At 39.8% G+C, this 26111-nt stretch overlaps 1 protein-coding gene across 2 annotated transcripts in view; it reads right to left on the bottom strand.

Moving 5' to 3' along the window:
• Nucleotides 1–26111, bottom strand: part of nalcn (sodium leak channel, non-selective) — a 51848-nt gene that overhangs the window by 14112 nt on the left and 11625 nt on the right. Inside the window, exons 2-17 of one of the 2 annotated variants that reach the window (XM_003961617.3) lie at nucleotides 19612–19717; nucleotides 19329–19390; nucleotides 18416–18556; nucleotides 18153–18335; nucleotides 17175–17258; nucleotides 16949–17088; nucleotides 16725–16853; nucleotides 15785–15936; nucleotides 15285–15427; nucleotides 14565–14669; nucleotides 13234–13320; nucleotides 5863–5994; nucleotides 5286–5453; nucleotides 3819–4010; nucleotides 2020–2157; nucleotides 1663–1737 (exon numbers count right to left, since the gene is read on the bottom strand). In XM_003961617.3, coding sequence (XP_003961666.1) covers nucleotides 1663–1737; nucleotides 2020–2157; nucleotides 3819–4010; nucleotides 5286–5453; nucleotides 5863–5994; nucleotides 13234–13320; nucleotides 14565–14669; nucleotides 15285–15427; nucleotides 15785–15936; nucleotides 16725–16853; nucleotides 16949–17088; nucleotides 17175–17258; nucleotides 18153–18335; nucleotides 18416–18556; nucleotides 19329–19370 — 1911 coding nt within the window. In that variant the 5' untranslated portion in view covers nucleotides 19371–19390; nucleotides 19612–19717. The remainder of the gene's footprint in view (nucleotides 1–1662; nucleotides 1738–2019; nucleotides 2158–3818; nucleotides 4011–5285; nucleotides 5454–5862; nucleotides 5995–13233; nucleotides 13321–14564; nucleotides 14670–15284; nucleotides 15428–15784; nucleotides 15937–16724; nucleotides 16854–16948; nucleotides 17089–17174; nucleotides 17259–18152; nucleotides 18336–18415; nucleotides 18557–19328; nucleotides 19391–19611; nucleotides 19718–26111) is intronic. The other variant, XM_029846849.1, reaches the window with a different exon arrangement.

Here is a 26111-nt window from a genome sequence, read left to right as displayed (position 1 = left end):
TTAAAGTGCAGCTTCGTGTCGAGAGAATTATCGTTCTTTGGTGACAGTTTACTGGAGTTGAAATGAAAAGACACGGAAAAGTAAAGCATTTGTAAACACAAACAATAGCATTGCTGCTTTAAGGTCTTGACAAATATTAGTAGATGCAGAACAATGACTGACAAGTTCCTGACTGGAGAACAGAGAATGAGCAGGCAACACACTGATAAAAACTATTTTCTTTGCTGTAGCTGCAAATTCATTTCTGACTTCATGCTCAAATGGACACATTACGTAGTGTCTGCTCATAAATCTGTCTGTAGAATGGAATGCAGGTGCTCACTTATTTGTTGTGGGATTTACGCATATAGAATGAATAGGGCAAGTGGAATTACAATTACTAAAACTGACATTGATTACAATAAGGAATCCCTTCCTTCCCCTCCCCTGTCCTCTCTTCCCATGAGTTAAACCCAAGATGGAGAAGCAAATATTACAATTACAGCTGAAATAAACTATTAAATAACAGGTCAAACTCATTAAATTAAATGTACAATCGTCCCACATTTATAATTCATGTCTTTGGGCTTCCGCCAAATACTTGCAAAGTCTTTTATTGTGGGAGGGTGATCACCATCAGTGGTCTATTTATAGTCAGACTCCATATCTGTGATTGAAGCACCTGTAAAATAGGCAATTTTACAGTGACTGCACCTAATCACTCAGCTGTGGGTGGGAAATAACCTGCCTAAGCAAGCTGAGACCTGCCAGCTGGATGTGGACACACAGAGTAAATAGGACCATGGTCCGTGTGCATGTTACTGTGTTCCTATCAGCACAAATATCTTAAATGAAACTAGATCACTTCAAAGAAATACTTGAAAATGACCTTGGGTTTAGGCTTGTCTGTGTTTGACAGTTCAATTTCTCATAAATAAGTATCTTCAAAAGCACTTCATTTATTTTAGATGACAGAAACTGTTAATTAAGGTTTGCTGTTGGAACATGTTTTTTTGTCATTATAAGTGCCATATTTTTCACACAAGATTTTGTTTGTGTTTTTGCTGTTTTAAAATTTATTTACCCACTTACACAACCCCCTGGAGTGCAACTCTAACAGGGAACAATGGTGAAATTTCTCATAGCTCTGACAAAATGTGGGCAAATAATACAACCCTGTCAGTTTTCCAAAGAGTCATAACAAAATTACCCAGAAAAAAGGAAAAATACAAAAAAAGGAAGACAATGGTCAACACAATGTTACACATGACAATTAGGGGTGCAAACAATAAGTAATGTACCTGGCTACAATGTTTGGAGATTCTGAACAACCAGCGGTAAGCATCTCTACTGGTCTTACTTCCTTACGTCCACACAGTCACACAGTCTGCGTACCAGCCTATTTACAGGACTATATCATCGTCACAGCTGTCTCATAAGGTATTCAACACCTGACATTTCTCCCCTCTTTCCATTCCAACACGTAATCCTCAACTGTGTGTAGACTTTAAAAACACTGATAGGACCAAGGCTCATGTGGAAAAGATGTCAAACATAAGCTGATCCCAACATAGCTGCCATTATGTTGCGCATTCCTACGCTATCAGCAACATATTCACATACAGCCCTTATCAGAATGGAGTTAGACTTTAAGTATAAGTACTATTTATATTAGCTTCTTACCTGTTTAAGCTTCTTCAAGTCTTCATCCAACTCCAAATTGTCCAAAATAACAGCCACAAAAAGACTGAGAAGAATCTAAAATGTAAAAAATCCACACAGTATGTTGATGTAATGAGTACCATTAAAGGATTGGTAGGAGCAGAAACTCTTGTCTATCCTGAAATCCTGTTCATCAAGGATTTAGAGGTGTTCTTACATATCGAGCTCCTAATATAAGAGGTTTAGACTGAAACGCCAAAATGTCAACAAATGTCTTAAGTGGTATATTCAATATAATCAACCACTTAAGACACAATTTATTTTCATACATGTCACTGACAGATTATTTGCAATCAATTTTATGAACTAATTACTTACCAGTGTAGCAAAAAGATGGTAGAGGATGAAGTAAATGGCAACCACTGGAGCCCACATATGACCTACTGCCACAAGAGTTTGGTCCATGACATCTATCCAGCCCTCCTGTGTTAGGATCTGGAACATGGACATGAAGGCCTGAAGGGAGACAGATAGTAGAAGCAAAAGCTAATCAGCAAACAACAGGGCAGGACTGACACTGCAGCAAAACAGCTGTCTGCAAAAAATGAACTAGTAGAACTCAATAACTAGAATATCCCAGTTCATAATCTTGTCTGGTAATAAAATTTCTACATTATTATTCTACATTATTAATGTAGAAATAATCAGTGGAAACCAAATGAATGAATCCACCCTGCATTCAGAGACTACTGATAGTGTAGCCACATGTCTGTATAAACTCCCCAAAACATCTGGGCATCTCGATAAGATGATGGATGGTCTCCTGGAGGATCTCCTCCCAGAGCTGGATTAGGACATCAGTCAGCTTCTGGACAGTGCAATGTGGTGCAAGTGGATGCGATGATACGTAATGCCCCGGAGGCGCTCGATTGGATTCATGCCTGGAGGATTGCCGAGTCTCTCCAATTCCATGGGGCCATTGTTAAGCACCTGAAGAAACTCACAGCCCACCGCACCGTCACATAGTCAGACAGTAGGTCTGAAAATCTCATTCTAGTACCAACAACAGCCAGGGTACCTCTGGGTTCCTGCAGTCCTCCAAGCATATGCTTCCTCAGGCTATCACTGACCCACAACCACTATATGCTGGAGAATGTTGCAGACAGCAGAACATTCTCCATAGTGACTCCAGCCTCTGATGCCATATATCCTTATAGTGAACATACTCTCATAGGTAAAGAGAAGAGGGTACTAGTAGCACATCTGTCATTTATGGCGCTCTCTGGCAAATTCCAGTTTGGCTGCAGGCTGTGAAAGCAGGCCCTACTTGGGCATATCAGGTCCTCAAGCCACCCTCAGTAAGTCTCTTTCTGACATTTTGTGCAGAAATAAGGCATGCTGCAGGTCATTTTGTATGGCCTGAATCTGATTCTGCTCCAGCAGTGACACTATGGAGCAGATAGTGGTCCTGCTACTGCTCTGATGCCCTCGTACTGCCCCCTCTGCTTATCCTGTACTACTGGGCTGTGCCCGGTATCTCTGTCACACTCTGGACACTGCCTTGGGAGAAACAGCAAGCCTGCTCAATGGTCACCATTGTGAATCTATTTCTTGGAATCATGAGATCTTAAGACACAAGATCAAAACAACAAAAAAAGGGGAAATGAGGAGGCAGCAGTCATTTTTGTCATCTGCTCTTCTCAATCATTGTAGAGGCCATGAGGAAGTGTATAAGTACAGCCAAATGCAGCACTGTGCTCCCTACAGTCAAAAAGCAAAGGCATACCCTTCCCACAATGAATGTTTCCCTACCACTACCTCCCTACTGCCTGTTTTTGCAGACAAAGATAACAATGTCACTTTCTGTGTACAATTAGCATACTCGATACACGCAATGCAGCAATTTACGTATTTTTTCCAAACAAAGTTAGATTTAAACATCATTGCTGTGAAAGGTATCCCATAATGATAATACTAAAACAAGAACTCCATACTCTACTTGTGGACTAGTGGACAATACTTTTTAAATGTTTTCTGGGCTTACGTAATGGGAATCAATGTGATTCTCAATCACTAAGCTGAGTAAGTTAAAGGCTTATCACTGAGAACTGATCATACTGGAGTAACCTTCAAAATCACTGAGGCTTTTCTGGTGAACATTATTTGTGGTTTCCTACCCGAGGGAAGGTGGTAAAGCGGTCCAGCTCTTCCACAAAACAAAACATCTGTAGGCTGATGGCAGACATGACGATGAGGAGGCTGGCTGTGAAGACCACCAGACTGCCAAGTTTTTTACCTGGGCCAAAGATTTTATAAACAAAGTCTTCCAAGGCTGGGGAAATCTTAATCAAACGCACAACACGTAGCACCTAAGGGGGGGAAAAATATACATTTTAATACATCTATTACAAAGTGGTTAATTTGATTTGACATTCAGATCAATATTTGATAACATGTACCGGTAATATCTTGTTGGAGCTTATTAACCTTAATGCAAATTTCTCAATATATCATAAAAATAAAACCTGTCCCTGCTAATCAGAACTCATATTTAAAAGGCACAGTTCTATAACCAAGAATACAGTACATTAACTGAAAGCTATAAACATACGACTTTAGTTTCTGAGATATTTGGTTGAGACAAATAATGAAAGCAGCCATTTGAAAAACTTCTCGAATGATGCAGTGATCACTGCAGTTTTCCATCTCCAGTATAGGAATGTGTGTCAATGGCAAGTGAGAAATGCTCATGAGAACACTATTATTACTTAGCAGTATTACTTATATTAATGCTCATATGGGCTTATCCCCATAAACGTTCACAAACAGATGTTTGCATATTAATCTTACTTTTGTTGCAACCTGCACTAAAAAAGACAATGAGATTCACATTACAACTGAAGAAATAGCCAAATAAAAAAGTGAGGGCATTTACATGGAATACAGCTTTATATACTCTTGTATCTGCTTGACTGTACACATTTCAAAAGTATGTGGCAGCTGTTGACTGCGAGACAGTATAAGGGCAGCTTGTATGGTCAAGGCTCATTAAAGAACTATCAAGATGTCTTTTCCCATCAAATCATCCAGAGAGCTTTTCATGGGTCCATTACGTTCATTATCTTGGAAGGTCAAAGCAATACATTCCTGAAGGCTCTCTGTCAGGCATATACAAAAAGCCTCTCTTTAGATTGCTTTTTGAATTACATTTGCAACAGTTGAAACAAACATAATTGCATAGTTGCATTAAACCAGATGACAATCTATCAATACTGGGACACAAGAGCATAACCAATAAGCAATACAAACACAGTGCCAGCTTTATATGTGGCCTGGGTTGTTTCGTTTATTTAAGAAGCACTCCCTCCCTCCCTCCAAACATGTATATCATGCAATTCTGCCTTTAGGTATTTATATCATATAATTGTGTGTCATATTACATATAACACAGTGGACTGACTACATTCAGAGTCAAATAACTCCACAGGGTAGAATTTGAGTTTGCTTCAATTATTCAGGATCTAAATTGAGAAGTAGAACACAAGAGTCAAATAGTTCAGCTTCATATTTCAGCTTTATGTTGGATTATTATAACATGGTTATATCTATATCGATTTATCTTATAACAAAAAGTGCATCCATACCTGAAAGTATGTGAACTGTGAGTGATAAAGGTCTGGGTAGATGTGCAGTGTTGTGCCCACCACCAACAAAGATTCAAACTTGTGCAGGGACGAGCTGATGTATCCAGTAAAGCCCAGACACCATATTTTCAGAAGAGCCTCAAGGTCAAACAACACAGTAAAAGCGACCTAGAAAAAAGTGCACGTCTTTTGTTATTTATATATTCGTGATTCAAAGTGTTTGTCATATGCACGGTAGGAAACATGTTACTCTGTGTGATTCAATTCTTTCATTGCGCACCACAATAAATATATAAACAGAGAGTAAAAAATATAGAATTTTTACTAAATGGTAATTTTAATCTTTTATTTGTACAGCACATTGTGTCACAATCCTTGTATTAAAAGGCACTATAGAAATAAAATAAGGTTAAATATGGGACAACCATTTTTTCTTGTATACTGTATATAAAACATATCCTTGTACCTGTCAAGCCTCTATAGTAAGGGGGTAAAAAAAACATGTGTATAGGCACATAAATAAACACTAAAAGCATGTAAGCTTGAAAAAGCTACCTGAAATAAAGAAAAATCTTACCTCTGCTAGGTAAAACTCATCATAGTGCCTGCGGTGGTTTTCACCTTTATAATAGTTGCTAGCGGCAACAATGACGTCCACAGCTACCATACTCAGAATGAACATGTGGAACCAAGAAGAACGCATCAGATGCTGTGGAAGGGAGCAAAATGCACACTTCAAAAAATACCATTATCAATGTACTGTATATAACCAACATATATAGAAATATGAGAAATATGGGGGGGGGGGGGGGGGGGTGAAGGAAGCTTGTATGTGAGTATTATTACACTTTGATTGTTGGGGAGATCCTGGATCTTAACTTACATAAATCTGTATTTTTAGGTAGGAAAAGTAACTGACATACTGATAATATGGATTTTTGGAAAAGACATCACACAATACATATAATAAATGATAAATAAAAGCAAAAGGAAATAAGTTGTCCCCTGAATTCTTTGAACACATGTGGTATCAGACCTGTGTGTTCCTTTTTTGGAGTCGTCAGCTATAAAAGAGTCGCTAGAAAAGGAGGTGAAAATGACAAAGTGTGCCAGCAGCTTAACTGCAGGAACTTCAAAAGCAATCAGGAGCCTTTCTTTGGTTGCTGGGAGAAACGCCCACCCAAACACTGCGCAGGCGAATGAGTAAGCCAGAAACAAAAACAGGCTCAGGATATCGGTGGGGATGAGTGCCTACAAACATATCACATAATAGGAACAATCAAGAGCTTAAAAAAATGGTTTCAATGCAAAATAAAGTTGGACCAAACACATCCTTAAAACATCATATGACATGCGATTGCAAGTCTTCTACTGCATATATAGAAGGCAGCAGGATGCACAGCTTGTGAGTAGGTAGAACATTTCACCCTTAAAAAAAAAACTTGAATTTAGACCATCAGGATAAATGATTGAAATCATAAAATGAGAAGACTCAAGTCTGAAGAAGCACTTTGTTATTGGCTAAGACAGCACAGGAAAACAACTACCAATGGTCCTATTCAAAAGTGATTCCAGCAAAAGATTTTTCATCTTTGAATTACCATCCAGAGGAAGAGAGCACATTAAATTATAAACTGTTGCTCTTTGGTTTTTTTTTTTTTTAAAAACTGCACAGTATGATTCACAAAAAAGGGCAAATGTGGAAGTACTGGAAAGTACTGCGTATCACGCTCACTGCCACTGTGAGACAGTGTTCCCCTTAATCAAACTGGACACACTGTGTATACAGGTAGTCTGTGTTCACTTATTGCCGCATTTTTGAGGATTTCTTATTTTTAACTCTAACCGAAATTATCACTGTTATTTCTACCCGTTGGCGGCATGCAAATTGCCCCTCAGGGCAATAAAAACATCTTCAACTTGAATGTTTACTCAATTTCATCTTCGACATTCAGATGGCAGAACAGAATTTGGCACAAACAAGATGAAGCATGGATCCACCCTGCCTTGTATCAACGGTTCAGGCCTGTGTTAGTAGTGTAATAAAAAGGGGATCATTTCTCGGCACACATTGGGCTCCTAAATAACCAACTGAGTATCGTTGGAGCACCACAGCCTACCTTAGCATTGTTGCTGACCATGTGTGTAACCATCTTCTGATGGCTACTCCCAGCAGGATAATGCACCATGTCACAGAGCTCATATCATCATTATCAAAGTGGTTTCTGGAACATGACAATGGGTTGACTGTACTCCAGTGGCCTCCACAGTCCCCAGATCTCAATCCAATAGAGCCCCTTTGGGATGTAGTGGACCAGCAGATTCACATCATAGATGTGCAGCCGAAAAATCTGCAGCAACTGTGTGACGTTATCATGGCAATATGGACCTAAATCTCTGAGGAATGCTTCCAACACCTTCTAGAACATTTGTCAGGAATTAAGGCAGTTCTGAAGGCAAAAGAAGGTCCACACTTGCACGATGTACCTAATAAAGTGGCCGGTGAGAGTATGTGTATATCCGTGTACCCATGGTTACTGAATGGAAAAAGACAGAATGCATTAAAGGAAGGAGATCTATTATGTTTGGTTTGTGTTTCCACTGAAGGCAAATCAGACAGACTTCTGCAGTTTCTGCAGTGATACAGAGCCAGTACGAAGACAAAGTCGAGCCAGTTTAAAAGTCGCCTGCAGTCATGAGAAGATCGGTTAAATAGTTAGAGACCACAAAAATGAGACTTAAAACGCAAGAGGCTGAAATTATACTTTCTTCTGAAGAGTGACTGGGACAGACCTGGTGAAATTTGTACAATAGCACGCCACAGCAAGTTCCAACATCTGCTGAGCAAATACATTAGCCAGGAAACACATCGAAACTTTGGTAATCAGCTAATGCAATGCTACTGGCTTCACCTTTAATCAACCCCATAACCTTCTAGTAGCAGAATAAGAAATGTATGTGAGGTTGCTTCTGAACACCCTTTAAAACTGGAGCTGTGAGTGCTCACTGTGGATGTGATTATGCAGCAATCAAACTAGTTGAATATTGATTGCAGTGGGCCCCTTTGTTTTGTCTTGCACTGTAGTTAAAAAGAAGTAGTATAACTGACACTGAGTCTGTGCAGAACATGCACACAGCTGGTGCACATACACACACACACACACACACAGACAGACACACAAAAAAGAGGTTAGGCTCTCTATGTGCGATTGGATGTGACAAAGCAGTTTGACATTTCCAGCAGCCAGCCGCTCTCGCTGTGTGTTTTGCCCAAATCTAGTTGTGTTTGGAAGTGTCGGGAGCGGGGAAAGGAGGCAGGCTGACAGAGGACAGAAAGTACACATCTGTGAGCTCAAAATGGGTGGTTACGTCAACATCCTGACACTGGCCATATTTTCAGGCAGCTTTACGGATCCAAAGACAAATACAGGCGGAGAAGCAGTGTGCTTTCTAAACTTGGGTAAAGTGCCAACCTTCTTAGCCAGTTAAGTGATTCCTCTACTTTTGTTCATTCTGGGGAGCTACGCAGCCCTACCTATGGACAAATGCCTCTGCTTAACTAATGGTGCTGGTGGCTTCAGCGAACAAATTATTTAATCTGTGTGTCACTGAAATCTTCTCACAGTTGTGTTAAAGTGTGTTTACATGCACAGATGGAAACTGAATTACTATGGTAGTTCAATTCCATAAAATGCACGTGGATGCTGTAGCTTGACTAGAATCGGCCCAGAGTATTCTGAATGTAGCCGGACGACCACCAAGAGGTAGATTGGTTGAGGGTCGATTTACGCGTGCATGTGGATGGTGAGCTGGCCTATGAGAGCTGTGCACAAGCTACATTTTGACTATATTTCTTGTAAGAACCGTCTAGTAAGAACCGGTCGGAACCTAGCAAACCATCGCAAAGGATTTTTGGATGAACAAGCGCTTTCTGACATTCAGTGATAACTCCTTTATGGATTGTTGTAGTGTGACTGAAAAGGTCAGTGTGTAGCCCAACAACAAAGTAAAATAATCCAGCTACTGCAATGTAAACACACTTACAGATGATGTTTGTGTTGCTTCCAGCTAGGTCTCCCTTCACCACAAGATGAACATCGGCATAAGCTTATGCACACAATTGATGTCACATACCAGAAATTGTGCAAAGACCACTGTTGCCTTAAAAAAAACACTACTCTAATTATATGAAACCATATATTATATATTGATTATATATAAAAGTACGTATGTATGGATGGGATTACAGTATATGCATCCTTTCTGGGGTATTTCCAGTAGGATCCATCTGTAACACAGCAGAGGCAGACTTTGGTGCCACGTCTGTTCGCTAAAACTGCCAAAAGTTCTCTCAGTACATGAGACAAGTGTAGCACATAAGTGGAAGGGGACAGCAATACTCACACAGAACACATGCTCTGGCAGCAATATCATCTTTACTAAGAAGTAGAATCTGAGGGGCATAAGAGAACTTTTCAAGTTGTTCATCAAGTAAAAGAGATATACTATAGTTTATACAGATGGTAAAATGATATTTTAGTTTACAGAAAGGACTGTTCCACATGTTCTTGAAAACTGCTGAAAAACTACCTACCGTAATTTCCGGACTATAAGCCGCTACTTTTTTCCTACACTTTAAACACTGCGGCTTATTCAACGGTGCAGCTTATTTATGTTTTTTTTTTCATGGCGCACAACTATTGTGAATCAGTCTTTTTTACTAACCCTCATCAACGTGGAAAATACTAGAAGAAAAGCATATGATGCGGCTTTTAAGTTAAAACGATCACTCTGGCGGTTGAAGAAGGAAATCGATGCTGGCGCACATAATCTTGGCAAACAGCAAACCAGCATGAAGAACTGATCCAAAGCAAAAAGACAACAAAAGCTTTTAGTCGTAAACATCGCAGGTGGCCCGAGCTTGAAAACGTTCTGGAAGACTGGGTCAACACACAGAGAGCAGGCGGCCGCGGTGTTTCCGCTGTACAAATCAGACGGAAGGCAAAAGCAATCGCCACCGTGATGAAAATAGAAGATTTTAGAGGTGGACCATCGGGGGGTTTTAGATTGTTCATTGTTTGAGTAAAAAAGGATAAACAACTTAATTTGTGTGTAGCTGATACAAACGTATATTTCAAGGTAGCTGCATTACAGACACCGTTAGAAAAAAAAGCATTTACCAGTAGAATATATTTGTTTATGTTGCTAAGCGGATTAAATTAAAAGAAAAGTTAAAAAATCCTGACGTGATAAAAATTGGATTCAAGGTCTCTGTATGAACATACAAGTGAAAAGAGTGGCTGTTGTTTCTTACCTGTCTGTTTGTCACTCGTCAGTGACTCGTCTCTTACGGTACTAAAAACATCTACCGGTACTGAATGTTTTTGATCTAATTTTTCATATAACTACGTGGGATACCTGCGGCTTAAAATCCGGTGCGGCTTGTATAAGTACAAAATTAATTTTCTTTCTAAAAGTAGATTATGCGGCTTTTAATCAGGTGCACTCTGTAGTCCAGAAATTACAGTAATTTTCTCTGTTACCGTAGTTTTCTGCACAAAATGGTTGTAAAATTCAAAAACAAAGCTTTTTTGACATAGCTCTCCATTAAACAAAAAGCAAAATAACTCCATATTATTGCTAAAGTTGGCTGTGAGATAAGTGGTTAAAGGGGAACATGGGACTTGCTGTGGTTCCCTTTACTCTCCATCACCACCTATTACACTGTATTCACTTTACATTCATGTCTCCCCATCTGACACAACTTTCAAACAAGTCATGAAAGAGAAACATGTCATAAAAAGAGGAAACCTGATTTTAGAATAAATTAAAGATATTCACTTCATTATAAACTCACAGCACCTTTGTTTTTCATGAGGCTTATAAAAGGAAGCTGACTCATGACTGACTGGAAAATGGGATTTAATAAAATATGAGGCTGTACTTGTTACTACATTTACTTGTTTCAACATTTATAAAAGCTTCTGTATGTTGTGCCACCTCTATGTCACAGTCCCAACTCTATGTATTAATATACTGAAGGTGAGAGCGGATGATCGCTCAAATCGCAGTCAAATTTAGCCAACGTGTTGGTAAACCCATCCTTACCTCTGATTTCCAGTTTTGTTTATTTATATAGTATATGTATAGTATATATACTGGGGTCCCCATGACTCTACACAGTACACCGTCATTTTGCATCTTTCTGTTTTTCTTTCAAACAACTTCTCTTTCATTCCTACTGTTCATGGAGACAAACTGGCCACAAGTTCAATTTCAGTCTCGCAATAAATACTCAAATGGCAGCCATTCATCTGAGAAATCCCCTCGAGGAAATAACAAAAATGGTTTATTGGGACAAAAATGATCAAGTCCCTAATTGTAGACTTTACCAAAGCATATCAGTGAGGAAGGAATTAAGGAATTAAAAAAACAGAAAGGCGACAGATGCTTCCTGGATTTAAGACTAGTTTGGTTTAAACCCTTTCAGTTCTGCTTGTAAAAAAGTGAGTGTTTGATCTGTCTATGTGTGTTATCTTACCCAGACAAGTAACACAATCATACAGTACATGTGTAAATGGACAGATATTAACAGGCAGACCAAGGGGCTGGCAGTCAGACAGGTGGTTCCAAAGACTGACAGACAACTATGGCTTATCTAGCAGCAGGCAAACAGAAGGACACACAGGCCGCCTGTCTGTAGATAGCGCCCACCTGCCAACCCTGAAACATTTTAATCATTTGATGCCCAATTACTTTGGAGCCAAGCAGGATAGAACAGAAAGTCACACTTCATTTCCTCCGCACTCACAGATGGCCCTGCAGGCTGGATCCACTTTCCCTGTCTTCACACTACCTGTTTAGTCACCTAGCATGCTCACTTTCTGGTCACTTTCTGGATGAAAAAGCAAGTAGTAAACACGTAATCGGTGGAAAAAATGAAAGGGCCGTTTGCCGATGTTCTCCTGCAGCTAACCTTTAGGATGACTTTGTGGTTGCCAGATGGAGAAAAAAGACAATATTGTGAATAATTCAATTTTTCAAATAACCACAAACACATTGGCTAATAAGTATTGCTAAAGATAAAAACACCACAGGTATCACCTGGAGGACTACTGCCTTATGCAAAATACATAACATCTGGGGTTTGATGGATGGTCTATTCTGCTCCAGAGCAAATCACAAGCATAAGAAGGAATCATTTGAATGAACTGAGGTATTAAATATGAAATTAACCATGCCTGAACTGTGCTAAGACATTCCTTCTGCGACTTATTTCACAATATACTTTTAGTGAAGGGTGATTTTACTGTTAAGGCTACAGACTCTAACTAGCACAAAAGGAGGAAAACACCACATACCACAGTGTTGTGGTATGAGGGAAAGAGGGAGATGAAGCAATCTTTGGCTCTTCCATGTAATGGCGCACAGTGCTTAAGGGGAAGTCAGCCGTGTTTATCCCTCTGGTTGTTCCTCTTTCTAAATCTTTCTTCCAACTGATAACAGAGCTCTGGGGGACATGATGATTTAATGGGTATCCTGAATATTTCACATACGCTCTTTTCTCCATTCCTTTCCCAACCCCATTTTATTTTGTGATAAACCCTTTGTACTGTTTGTCGATGTCACTGCCACCTTCAAGTTGATGGCTTACTGACAGCTACCCTCCCCTGTGCAGCAATAGAATTCTCACAGCATGAGCCCAGTCTTTTAACCCGCACCACCATAACCAGTGTGATAGCCAGAGGCCAGAAAGCCTGCTGCTGTGAGCTTATCTTTAAAGCCCAATCATTTAGATCACACCTACCAGAGAGCAGCAGAGGCATCGATGACTGTAATCTAACATTAGTGCAGCCAAATAGATCCGTCACCCACAGACACCCACAAGGGGAGTGCGTATGATTTCAATAATATCATCGGGAGCATATTAATGATATAGGGTGTTTACCTGGAGGCAAGCCGGCGCTCGGCCATGTGGTTTGTTGACGTCCACAGCCACGAGCTGCCACCCCCCGGCAGCATCTTCATGGAACATCTGCGGCACAAGGACAGCACATGACGCTACAAAAGACACCCTGCAAACTGTTCAAATTATTGGACTTCACACATACAACGGCCCTTTGGCTACATCATCCTAAAACATCTGTGGTCACAAAGAAGAGCTGAAGGCTAGCTTCAGACCCTGAGAATAAAGATGTGATTGCACCTAAATAAAGCATAACAAATATAACCCAACCAAAATCTCTATTTCTTATGAGTCTGAGAATGGATTGTCAGCAGATCATACAATATGTAAAATGTACAGATTTTTTTGTTTTAGACCATTATTTTGTTGTTACAAATGATAGTATGGTGTGATCTATAAAACATATCAAAGGTTTAATTAATTAATGTAATTATTTTACAGTTCACCACTAACTCACAATTCTACTGAGCAAAACAGGGAGGAAGAAGACAGATTGTGTCAAAGATCTATTTACCAGTACCATTCAACTCATCTTTTTGAAAGGCTTTAAATGTCTGAAGAGACTTTCTCTTGATTATATGGAGTATCTTAAGTTGGTCCTACGCTCTAGCAAGCAAGAATAAATAGCTTTTTTTTTTCAGTTTCTGTGATTGACAGTTATGTGTTGCACCATAGTTAATGAGTCCCTCCCATGATAAAGACTGAGGCATGACAATACAAGTACAATTAATTTTAATAATGGAGAGAAGAATGCCTAATTGTGTTCAAGGTCACAGCAGTATAAACATGCTGTGTGAGAGGCACAATGCAAATGAAGTAATAATGGTTTAACCTTTGAAGATGTTAGCATTTGCTAGTCTCTGGGAAGAGTACTGCTTGTTTACATCATCACTATAAAGTATAATATCTATCCAATTTATGTGTTTTTTCCCCAAAGTCCTATAGCTAGTTCCAAAAGACTGGTCTTTATAGTTAATTCTGTCCTTTGCTGCTTCTATCTTTCATTACTGTCCATACATGACCTTTAGAACAGTTTAAAGTATGGACCGATACCTCAAGAGCTGACCCTCCAGGCTCAGCTTGATCTTTACCACAACCATCTATTGTTTGTAAAGCCTTTCAGTCTGCTTGTCTTTATATTGGTTAATCTGACCCATGTCCAAACAAACCCTTGTGATACCTGAATTGCAGTAAAGCTGCGGCCTTTGAGATTTTCAGAAAGAACAGGCATTTCAAATCATGCTGTGAGTTTGACAAAAATGAGTAAACCCTTTTTGAATACATTTATTTAAATATATCCGTATTGGCTGCACCTGTGTTGTAGCAGTAGAGGTAGTGCTGCTCCGTGACCCCCACATCTGCTGAAATTGCACTCTGATCTCAGCAAAAGTCTCAATAATGACTGCAATGAACACATTCTACAAAAAGAGAAGGGACAAAAATGTGACATTATACAGGCAATCTGACAGCTATATCTCACTCTGCAGGATTAAGTAATTCAAAAAGCATTTAAATATAACTTTAACTGAGAAATTAGTCAGTACCTCCGGGAAATCACAATTTCACCTTTGGATGCATATTCAACCAATTCCCAGGAATTGTACGCAGCTTAGCAAATTTGTCATTTCTTTAGTTTCGAGGAAGACGTATGCACCACAACACAGTTGTGCTAGACAAAATTGGTAGTATGGTTTTATATCATAAGCTGGAGCATTAAAAGTCATCACAATATTAACCACCAAACATGTGAAAGAGCAAACAAGTGATAGCTGGTAGGAGAGTGAAACAAACATGCCCATGAATGAAAAACCTGAAGGTTCTGCTGTGGTTTGTTTAATTTTACCCCGTTTGTGATGCCTTCACATCAGTCAAATCTAGAACCCCAAATCGGAAAATGGCAGCATTCTTAATATTACTTTTACTTTTTAAAAGCTGCATCAAAGTCAGACATTATAGTTTCCAACAATAAACAACAAATTCTCAGGAAATCTTAGAGAGATTGATTAGAGTATTGGTGGGAAAAAGGCTCTTACCTTGACAAGCCATGCCAAGAAGAAAATGAGAGTTATGAAGTAGAAGTAGGAGCGCCAGCGAGGGAAACTGTCAATAGCTCTGTACATTAGGAACACCCAACCTTCCTGCGATGCAGCCTCATACACAGTAAAGATGCTGGTGCCTATTCAGTAAGAACAAGAAGAAGAAAAGGAAGAATAGAATATACATTTTATAATATAAATCCTAGTGCAGGAATTAGATGTATCATTGGAAACATTCAGCTGAATACACTGAGTACATTTTAATAAAATGATTGAATTTCAATCCAGCACAGTCCAATGTGGCAATCTTAAAATGAGGAGGCACAAATGATCCATCACATAGCTTCACATTAAAGCTGTTTACGGTAAATATAGTGCATTAGCACTACTCCTCATACTTAGGGTAGAATAAGCAACCACGGTTAGGGGTATGTATAGCAATAATACATATACACCTAGTATAAATTATATATTTTTTATAAATATTATATATTTACCTAATTCATTAAAGCCACTATAGCCAAGCTCTTGCCGGCTTAAGCCCAGATCTTCAAGATCCACACATTTGAATCCATATGGACACTGATAACCTTCGCCATCAGGGGAACAATGGGTGTCGGGGATGGCCAGGCTGTTCCACGTCACCTCTCTGAAAACAGTAACAATAAACTTCTCTTATATATACATACATAGTGTATGTGTGTGTGTGTGTGTGTGTGTGTGTGTGTGTGTGTGTATATATATATATATATATATATATATATACACACTATGTGTCACAGATTGAATGTGTAAATCATTACAAACTTGAAACATGAAAGTGGCCTCAATGGTGGCATTTCCTAGGTCAAGCATAAATACTAACTGAAATACGGACTTCCCACTCCTCTTTTTTTGCCAGGTGCTTTTTGAGGTGCCAGTACAGAAAATGAATGCCTTTAAACTTGTTTCCCCACACACTCACTCAAATTGTTTATTAAAGTCTGTGCGATAAGACCTCCTAATTAAATGCCCATCACAAAAGGCCTGAACAACATAGCAATGAATTGTGATAGTAGCTAATTATCTTGGGCTCATTGCTGTTGTGGCTTATCAAATACATCAGTTTTATGAAAAGAGGGACAAAAAAGTCTTAAAGGAGCGAGCAAAGCTCCTCATGAGATGACATTAATCATTTGGTGAGTCCAACGAAACATGCGATAATAACTCTAACATAATTAATGCCGGCAACTTTATCAGAATTTTGATAAACCATGTTTATTGCTATGCATACTGAAAAATGTTTTAACAGTGGACATCCTCAAAATGCTCTGCAACTATACTCATAAACGCAGCATGACTGAAGCCGGTATTAGAGTAAGCAAGTAAAGTACTAAAGTACATAGAATATGACTGAGATAGCATTTATGCTAAATCTCCCTTATCTTTAGTGCTTACCCTAATTTTGTTTCATTAGTTACACAGTGATGATTGAATGTTCCAAACATCTGAACCCCCAGAATTCCATAGAGCAGAAGAAAAAACAGCAGGAAGATGGAGACGCTCCAGATCTGTTCTCCGGATCGTCTGAAAAGAAGTAGAGTGAACAGAAGCATAAATTTGCTATGTAGAGTGGTACATGAATCCAAACATAAAGAATAGGTTTTATGACAGCACTGTACTTCAAGATGTTTGTGATACGGGAGCGAGGCAGCTCAAAGCGAAAGTAGATCCGGAAGGCTCGAATCATAATAAGCGCTCGGGGGATTCGCAACATTCTCCAAGGAGACATCTGATCCACGAGCGTTGCTATTTCAAACACCTGAAACAACCGGAAACGAATACCTTACTGTAAGCAAAATGCAAGAAAACCTATTTAAAAACTACATTTGTAAATGCAAAGTATACCTGCAGCACCAATGACACCCAGATAAAAAACACCATGAATCCGTCAAACACACACCAGCGATCCTTAACGTAGGAATTATCCCCCTGTACGAGCAAAAGCAAAAGGAGGCCCTCAGTCAGAGACTCACAGAACACAGAATCGCTATTTACAAGTTTGAAAAAAGAAAAACAAAGAAAGTGTGAGAGACCATTATTTGGTTGAGAAAGTAAGAACAATGAGTGGATGCTTCAAGGGGCTTTTATTTGCTACAATGAAGGACATGTTCTGAAACACTCTCAAGATAACAACATGCTTGATCACATGCTGACAAAATATGTAATTATGTTGGCAGGCTTTGCAGATCACTTAGAGCTTGGAGAACTGCATTTAGGAGCTACAGATAAAACAAAAAATGCCATTACGTTCACAAACGAGGCAAAGTTTTTTCTTAATTGTTAACATTTTTTCCATATTATTTAATGGCTATTAAAAAACATGTCCAATAAAAAGCGTTTTCTTTCAATGCTATATTTCTGCTAACAATGCTAAGAATTCTGTGTCCTTCCTTGCTTATTATCCTTGATTTGATAATTAAGCTGTCCACAGCTTTATGATCATAATTATGGGCCTTTCATCTACCAGCTGTTTGTATTTTATCATTTTAAAAAACATTATTCATCTTCTTAATATGTCTAAATTTGAATTTACCGACTGATATGAAGCAACTATAGGTGACATTTGTAACGTGATCTACTGATTTGTTATTCAAAAAATTAGATTGTGAGTTTTGGCAAACTTTTACATTAGACAGTGTTAATCTCCACCAGCAAATGAAGTCTTGCTGCTTGGCTAGGTTCTTTTTTACCAACTTAATCTTACATACTCAAACAGTAATCAAGCATTCCTTCTAATTGTTCGATACTTTTTTTAAATATTGGATATCAAAATGCCAAAATGGTATGGCGAGTGTACAGACATCACCATACCATTCGATTTACCTTGATGATTCCTCTAATGTGCATCTTGGCGATCATCTCAGCGGTGTAAAGGAACATCAGTAATGTATCAAAAGTGAACGTCACATACTGCAGTGGAGGGTAATGCTCAAAAGTCTTGGGAGTGTTCATGCACACAGAAATGACACTGATTATGGCACAGGCTCGTAGGAGGGAGTGCACCCACTGCAGAAACAACAAAGTAATGATAACTTAGTGCAAAACTACAATTCCATCTAGCTCTTTATGCAAGTGAGACCACTGACTGGCTTGTTGATCCAGAAGATGTCAGCGCTGTCTGTCAGGGTCTCATCCGGCCCAAAGTCGGTCATGGGCTGGGCCTCGACCCGCGAGCTCTGTTTCCTTTTCAGCATGCTGGGGCTTGCTGTGCTATACAGGGAGTGGATCTGACAGGAAAACGAATCACACAGTGACCAAAGGCAAATGAGGAAGAGGGAAAGAATCTGGCAATATCCAAGTCTGGGCAGTAGCAAGATATATATATGTTTATTTATATATATATATATATATGTAACTTGTACGTTCAGTATGGAAACGATATAACATGTATAATAATTTAGCTCAGAGGGGGACCTCTGGATTTTAGCCACATTGATTGACATCAAAAATAGCAGTCATAATAAAAAAATGTGTAAAATATTTACATAAAATAGCATTTATTAGCATTATTATCTGCTATTGACTGCCATACAGCTGTTTTTTTTAAAAAGAAAACAGCTGTATGGCAGTCAATAGCAGCATCAGAATGTAATTACAAGTATTGCCCCTTCTTATACTTTGATGTTCATTAAGCAAAATACCCTGACTTGAATTGCCAGAACAGAGGTCGGTGGGTTAAAATTTTATTATGTGTTGGGCTGTCAAATGGTCAACTGTGGCACACAACATTGCACAGATGAAACATAGGATGAGCGTTTTCACAAAGGAGCAGCTCCAGTAACTTACCATCATCCTCACCTATCTTCATCTTACCAAGGCCCGAGTAGATTAGGGACTATTACAGAACAGGGACAGTTAAAATTACCTGCCCATGTCCGTTTCTGTGTGTCTGCATGTTTGTGTATGCAAAAATGAACAAAACATAAAAGTGTACAGGCTGTTTTGACACTAAGAACACAGGAAGAAATGACACCCTCAATGGAGACAAAGCGCACATACCAAAGGGAAAAGTAAAGCTGAAATTGCTCCAGCACTGCACATAACATGCGATCAGGCATATCCTGTAAATAACACACAACAGTTAGTCAACATCATGGCTTATATGGTGTACAGTACACTACTCACATCTACAGTACGCTCATAGAGACAAAAATGCCCACCACGTCTGACATCAAGGCATATATGCAACACGCTCTGTGAGTGAGTGAGTGAGTGAGTGAGTAAGTGACCGACTGAGGTGTTGTGGAAGAAGATGGAGTGGTGGAAGACCAGCGGGACTCACTGTGAGGCTCCTCATTGGTGCGTTCATCCCCAGGACGCAGCGGTGGAGAGGCCAACCAGAGAGAACAGAGAAGGAGAAAGGAGAATGTCCAAAAGGCCCTCGGGTGCTGTGGTAGCATTCAGGGGGCAATAGCAGCCAACAAGAGCAGTAAAGATGGCATAGAAAAACAAGTTTACTAGTTTCAACAGTTCAACCACATATTCCAACTGTTGCATTTATTCTAACAACATAGAGCTCCTCTCAGGCCAAGAAGTGGGTTGGCACAAAATGAACTTGATCACATTGTCTATTTGTATCCATATAGTAGCAAAGACAACAAAATACTGTAAATTTGAATTCACAAATAATTGAATGACACTTCAACATTGTAAATTCATTGAGTAAAGTGTGCTATTTGGAATCTTTCAACACAGCTAACATGATAGCCAACCCTTAATATGGCTTCAGATTGTGTATTTAATTCTAATACTTTATTTTATGTTTAGTATGAAAACTTGCATTGACAGAAAGTGAGCTTTTTTTTATATTTTGTAAAAAGATGAAACATTGTTTTAATGTTTAAAGCACAAAGGAGACTAAAATCTGACCCATCAAAGTATATTTGGATGAAATTATGGAACAAAGTGTTTGTACTGCCCAAGTTTCCTTTTCAAGACAGAGAAACTGTCTGTCCTATAAACCCCATGTAGTTAGAGGCAATTTCTCAGTGTAATTGCTACACTTAACATATGCAGATGGAGATGTGAGGAAGAGTGAAAACAAAATTATAGGCTCTGAGTGGTATTATGTGGGTGTATAGGTGGCAAAGACTACAATTACTTTCCCATTTGGAGAAAGGATGTGTTCTACAAGGGCAGGATGTGATCACTGTTCAGACTAATTGTAACTGTGCATATTTGCTGGCATTCTTTTCTCAAGTTATATACTTGATTACAATCTAGGAGTATCAACTGGGAATGACAGGAAAAAACTTTAGAATCTCGTATTAGAATCTCATCTGACAGTTTTGCTAGCCTTATTTTTTTCCTCATCATTGTGGAGGAATTGGCAATAAATCTACATTCAGTAAAAAATACAAAGCATTTCTGGTTCTGATTTTAAAGTAACTTACAACTAACAAGCAACCTACAAAAAACGTTTATAATATTTATTTTAGTGCTGCATGTTACTAATCATTTTGCTGAACTTTCTACCTATCATGAATACCATTAAAATATTACCAATGAAACTGATTCATAATGCTGTATGTACTTTAAACTGGAAGGTTTTGTCCTTCAGTTTTTGTAGTCCAACAGGTTTTCACTGTTGACAGATTTCTATATCATTATTTCTAACTGTCTGGGGGGGGATCTTGTACACCTTATATACTCACGCCTTCCAAAACACAGATCAGATACTGCCACTGTACGTGACACCATAATGTAAAACTCATAAAGGAAACAATGCCCACAAGAGAAGAAATGGACCACTTCTTGTCAAAGTGACAGGTTGACCTTCCCCTGAACCCGCCCACACCTGTTCCCCCCCCCCCCCCCCCGCCTCCCGCCTCCCGCCTCCCGCCATTCTCCCTTGCCCGCCTTTTTCTTAAAAAGGGAGGAGGGTGGATCCCCCCCCCCTCCTCCCTTTCTCCCTCCCGCCTCCCGCCTCCCGCCATTCTCCCTTGCCCACCTGTTTTTAAAAAGGAATGGCGGGAGTTACAAAACAGTTACAAATCAGTTTTGCCATAGTCCTGACATATCCATCTGTCGGCAACATGAGTAGTTCTACATCCGTGATTGGTGAGACGGCTGTGACCGTTATAAGAGAATTGTGTGGAAAAGTAGTTGAAAAAATCCACGGTGTTTGTACAGCGTTCTCAGGCGTCACCTTGTGAGCCTTTGCAGCAAGAATGGTCTTTGGAGCCTTATAGTCAAACAGGGAGTTTTGGGTATGTGTTCCGTTACAAGACGGGGGAGTTGATTCTCTATCAGCGGGAAGAATCTTCCAGTGAGGGGTCTATGTTGTCGGCTACGATGTCTTCCAATGACTGGGGTGTGTTGAAACTGATCAAACCGGGAATGGTGTGTGTGACTGAAGAAGGCTGTGAAGAAAGAAACAACACAGAACAGAAACCTTCCACAGAACAAACATTTTGTGAAACATTTGTGAAAACTATTGGAGAAAGTTAGACTGTTAGAACCCTAACACTGTGGTTCAGAAGAAAAGAGAAAACAGTTGGTGGCTTCAAGTAAGAAATTTAGGGGCCTGCGTTGTCTTCCGGTGTCCGAGGTGTGTAACTGAAGAAGCTTAAATCCCCTGGAGACCTGGAGGCCCTCCTGGAGAAAAACATTCTTAACATGAGTTATATCGCCTGAACCTGTTGTTTGGTAGAGTTCCCGTGTAGGGCCTTATCCCCATGGGAGCTACATCACCACCAGTTGGTCCATCGGGGCAGTCGTCAATATCAGACTTTTCGGCGCCAATCAACTTTTTTTTTTTTTTTCCTCTCGCCAAGCATTGTAAAGCGAATATATACATGATCATCTCACAGTCATTAGCTCAGTCCTCCAGAACTTCATCGGAAGCTTCACCGTCTGCGAGCGCGTGTAACAAACAAAGATGGCTGCAAAGATGACTACCGGTAAGCCTCAAATTCTTCCCAAACTTTTTCTCTGTAGTTTTCTAAATAGTTTTAGAAAACTATTAATGAATGAACTATTAATGATTAACTACTATTTACGAATAACTGTGTTTTAGAAGTTACAGTAGAGGTTCACCATATGCCAATTTATCCTGGTAAGCAAGCCGTGATCTTTTTAACCTGAAAGTTGTTCTATTTTTATTCTAGATTTTTAAGTGTAACTTTCTGTATCTTTAAAGTCAGCGCCGATGAGTTTGAAGGAATAACCCTCACGCAAACAGACATTGGTATTTTACATACAGTTTTTTTTTTTTTTTTTTTTGTTTTGTTTTTTATGAACAGCTCAGTTGTTCATAGATTGCTGAAATATAACTTTTTATGATACATTTTTCAGATCTGTTAGCCAGGGCTGAAAGATTGGTATCCGAAGACAACCAAGAAACTGAAAAAGCAGCAAAAGCATTGCTGTGTTCTGAAACCCCACCCCCCGTGCAGGGGACAAATTGCTGTGTAACTGAAATTGGTGAAATTGAGATTGAGAGCAGCCCCTCGGCACTTCAACATGGGACTGACTCAAGTAAGCAGACGAACAAACTCTCCAGAAGACGTGTGAGACAGCCAGGAGGACCGAAGTCGACTGTACAAGGTAATATATTTATCTGTGATTAGAAGTATATACAAAATATGTGCCGTTTTGATGATTTGTATTTTAACGATTTTCCCCTCTGTCTAAACAGAACCATCAAAACAGAACCTTCAAACGTGCGCCTCTCTGAGCACTGTGACTCCCCCGGCAGCTCCACTCTCCCGTGAACCTTCTGCCCCTGCGAGGAGACGTAGAATACGGCAAGCGTGTACCACTCTGACCCCTGTACTTACAGCGGGACCAGATCCTTTCGAACCTGCGAGGCCGATAAGGAGACGTAGGAACCAGAGACACAAGTCTAACATTGTCAGGAGATTGTTTGATGGTATATTTTATACTATATCTTCTTGACTAATAATAATAATAATATATAAAAAAAAAAAAACTCATCTCTCATCTAATTACAGATTCAGGGGTGAGATTAAACGAGAGCGTTCCTGAACCGTCCTTCAACAGGGTGGACGGGGATACAGCCGGATACAATCATCCCCAACAACAGCACGAGCACCACGAGAGCGTTCCTGATCCGCTCTTTGACAGGGTGGAGGAGGATACAGGCTGCTACATTCATTCCCTACACCCCCAAGACAAGGTAGTGCTGGAGATTTTCAATAATGTCATACGGTATATTGTTTCCTCCAATTGTAACCAAAGGTGTACTAAAACAGTGTTGAAAAAGCTGTAATTTTTTTTTTTTTTTCCTTTTTCTGTCTTTTGTTTAAGATATGGATGAGGATTTCAATGTTGAATATTTTAATCAAGTACCGATTGTTTTACAAATAGCTGTTGATCAATTAAGTGATGAGGATTTCAATGTTGAATATTTTAATCAAGTACCGAATGCTTTACAAATAGCTGTTGATCAATTAAGTGAAATTCCAATCTCCATTCCAATAAATTTACATTTTACAGAGCAAAATGAAAACGTCCTAGAACTTGACACCTTACAACTCATAAATGATGCCCTCGAAAACCTTAATGCAGTTAATGCAGTAGAGTTTGAAAATCATTCTCCTTCATCAGCTCTCCACACGCAAAGTGATCATGTCTTACACGCGGTAACAATCAGATCAGAGACGGATTCAGCAGAGACACAAGAAGGGGGGTCAGAGAGCAGCCCCTCAGCCCTTACACACATGGCCCCCCCTAAACTTTCTCCTCAGCAAGGGGGAGGAGGGCTAGGAGAAAATCCACCCGATCTCTCTCCTGAGCGGGGTGAGAGGTTTTTTAATGATTTTATCACATGGAGAACAAGACGCTCCTTTAACATTCCCACTCGGGGAAATGTGCCTGACATTGCAACATTCTATCGAGATGTAACAGGGGTTATCAGCGAATTGGTGGATGTTGCCAGACGACATAGTAGTCGCAATGATTTAATACAGTTGGAGGTGGTGGGTGAAAACGTACACAATCATGTTACAGTTGCTGTGGATGAACAAGGTGAAAATATTCTACCGGCTTTTAATGGAATGCTAGATCGGATTGTGCAGTCAAACGGTATCATTTCATCGGATGAGAATATAGAATTCATCCTTCACGTGGTGCAGAACCCAGGAGGAGGTGCCAAACGTAAGATGGAGAAAACTCTAGACTGTGAAATCATTGACAAAAAAAGACGCCACTTATTTATCGTAGACAACAGAGACAACCAGCTTTGCTTCGCCATCAGTCTAGCTCACGTTATCTACCCGAAACTTACTGAAAGAGAATGCCTTGATATTGCGAGGAAGTTGCAGCATCAGGCTGGTTTAAATGATGAGACCCCCGTCACTTTCAGTGACATTGGTAAATTTGAAAATATTCTGGGGCGTAAAATTGTTGTGTTTTACAGAACATGCCACAGTAAACCCCTCTCACATTATGAGACAAAATTCTCTGATCGTTCCAATCAGTTGTTTCTCTTTTTACTACAAAATCACTATTATGGGATAAAAAATCTCAAAGCCTTCCTGGGGTCGTCAGTCTGTAATTATTGTTACAAGACTTTTAAGCATCCCTATACCCACTTTTGTAAAGGTTACTGCGCAGTGTGCAACGATCCTGCCTGCCCCACAGAAGGGTTCAACACAGTGGTTTGCTCTGACTGTAACAGAACGTGTCGCTCACCCTCTTGTTTCACCAGACACAAATTGGCCGGTTCAAGCAGAAAGTCCAGCCTCTGCGACCAAATCAAAAAATGCGCACGATGCGAACTATACTACAGTGTCAATTTGTCGTTAGACGATGCAAAGCATCGCTGTGCAGTGAAAAAATGTAAAATCTGTGGTGAAAAACTGCAGAGCGACTCTAAAGTCGATCATAGTTGTTACATTCCTACCCTCCAACCAGACATCTCACATCCTGATTTGGTTTTTTATGATTTTGAAACATTTGTGGGTCAAAATGGAGAGCATGTTCCTTTTTTAGTGCATACAAAAACATCCAAAGGTGAAGAGAAGGCGTTTTATGGTCTTGACTGTGCTAAAATGTTTATTTTGCATTTCAGGAAGCCACGATACAAACAGAACATCTTTATAGCCCATAATGCCAAGGGGTTTGACAGTTATCTGGTGTTAAAAGGTATGTTGGAACTGGATGTGACGCCACAACAGATTCTGATGAACGGGAGTAAAATCCTCAGTTTTGAGGAATCCCATTATGGTCTCAAATTCATAGATTCCCTGTCATTTCTCCCCATGCGTCTCAGCGCTATGCCCAAAGCCTTAGGATTCACTGACAAGACCAAGGGGTATTTCCCACACAAATTTAGCTCAGAAATTCACCTCAATTACGTGGGGTCCTATCCCGTTCCGTCCGACTACGACGTAGATCGCATGACGGTGCGCGAACGGGAAGAATTTGACCCATGGTACAACGAGGTCAGCCGCGGTACCTTTGACTTCAAAAAGGAGGCCTCGCTGTACTGCAAAAATGATGTTGACATTCTCACCCAGGGCAGTCTTAAATTTAGAGATCAGTTCCTAGGTGAGACGGGGGTAGACCCTTTTGGTTCTATCGCCATAGCCGGAGCCTGTATGAAGGTGTTTCGCACCAATTATCTGACTCCTAACACTCTGGCTATCCCCTGCCCACACAACTATTTGAATCAGAGCAAAAGATTCTCTAGCGCATCGGTTCAATGGTTAGAATGGTTGATGCACAAAGAAAAAATCTTTATACAGCATGCTCTAAACATGGGTGAAAAACAGATTGGTGCATTTTTCGTAGACGGATATGCTGAGATTGACGGTG

Source organism: Takifugu rubripes, chromosome 1 (assembly GCF_901000725.2).
Source record: "Takifugu rubripes chromosome 1, fTakRub1.2, whole genome shotgun sequence".
NCBI classification, from domain to species: domain Eukaryota; kingdom Metazoa; phylum Chordata; class Actinopteri; order Tetraodontiformes; family Tetraodontidae; genus Takifugu; species Takifugu rubripes.
The sequence above is the reverse complement of the archived record's forward strand: the minus strand, read 5'-3'. Positions and strand labels throughout refer to the sequence as shown.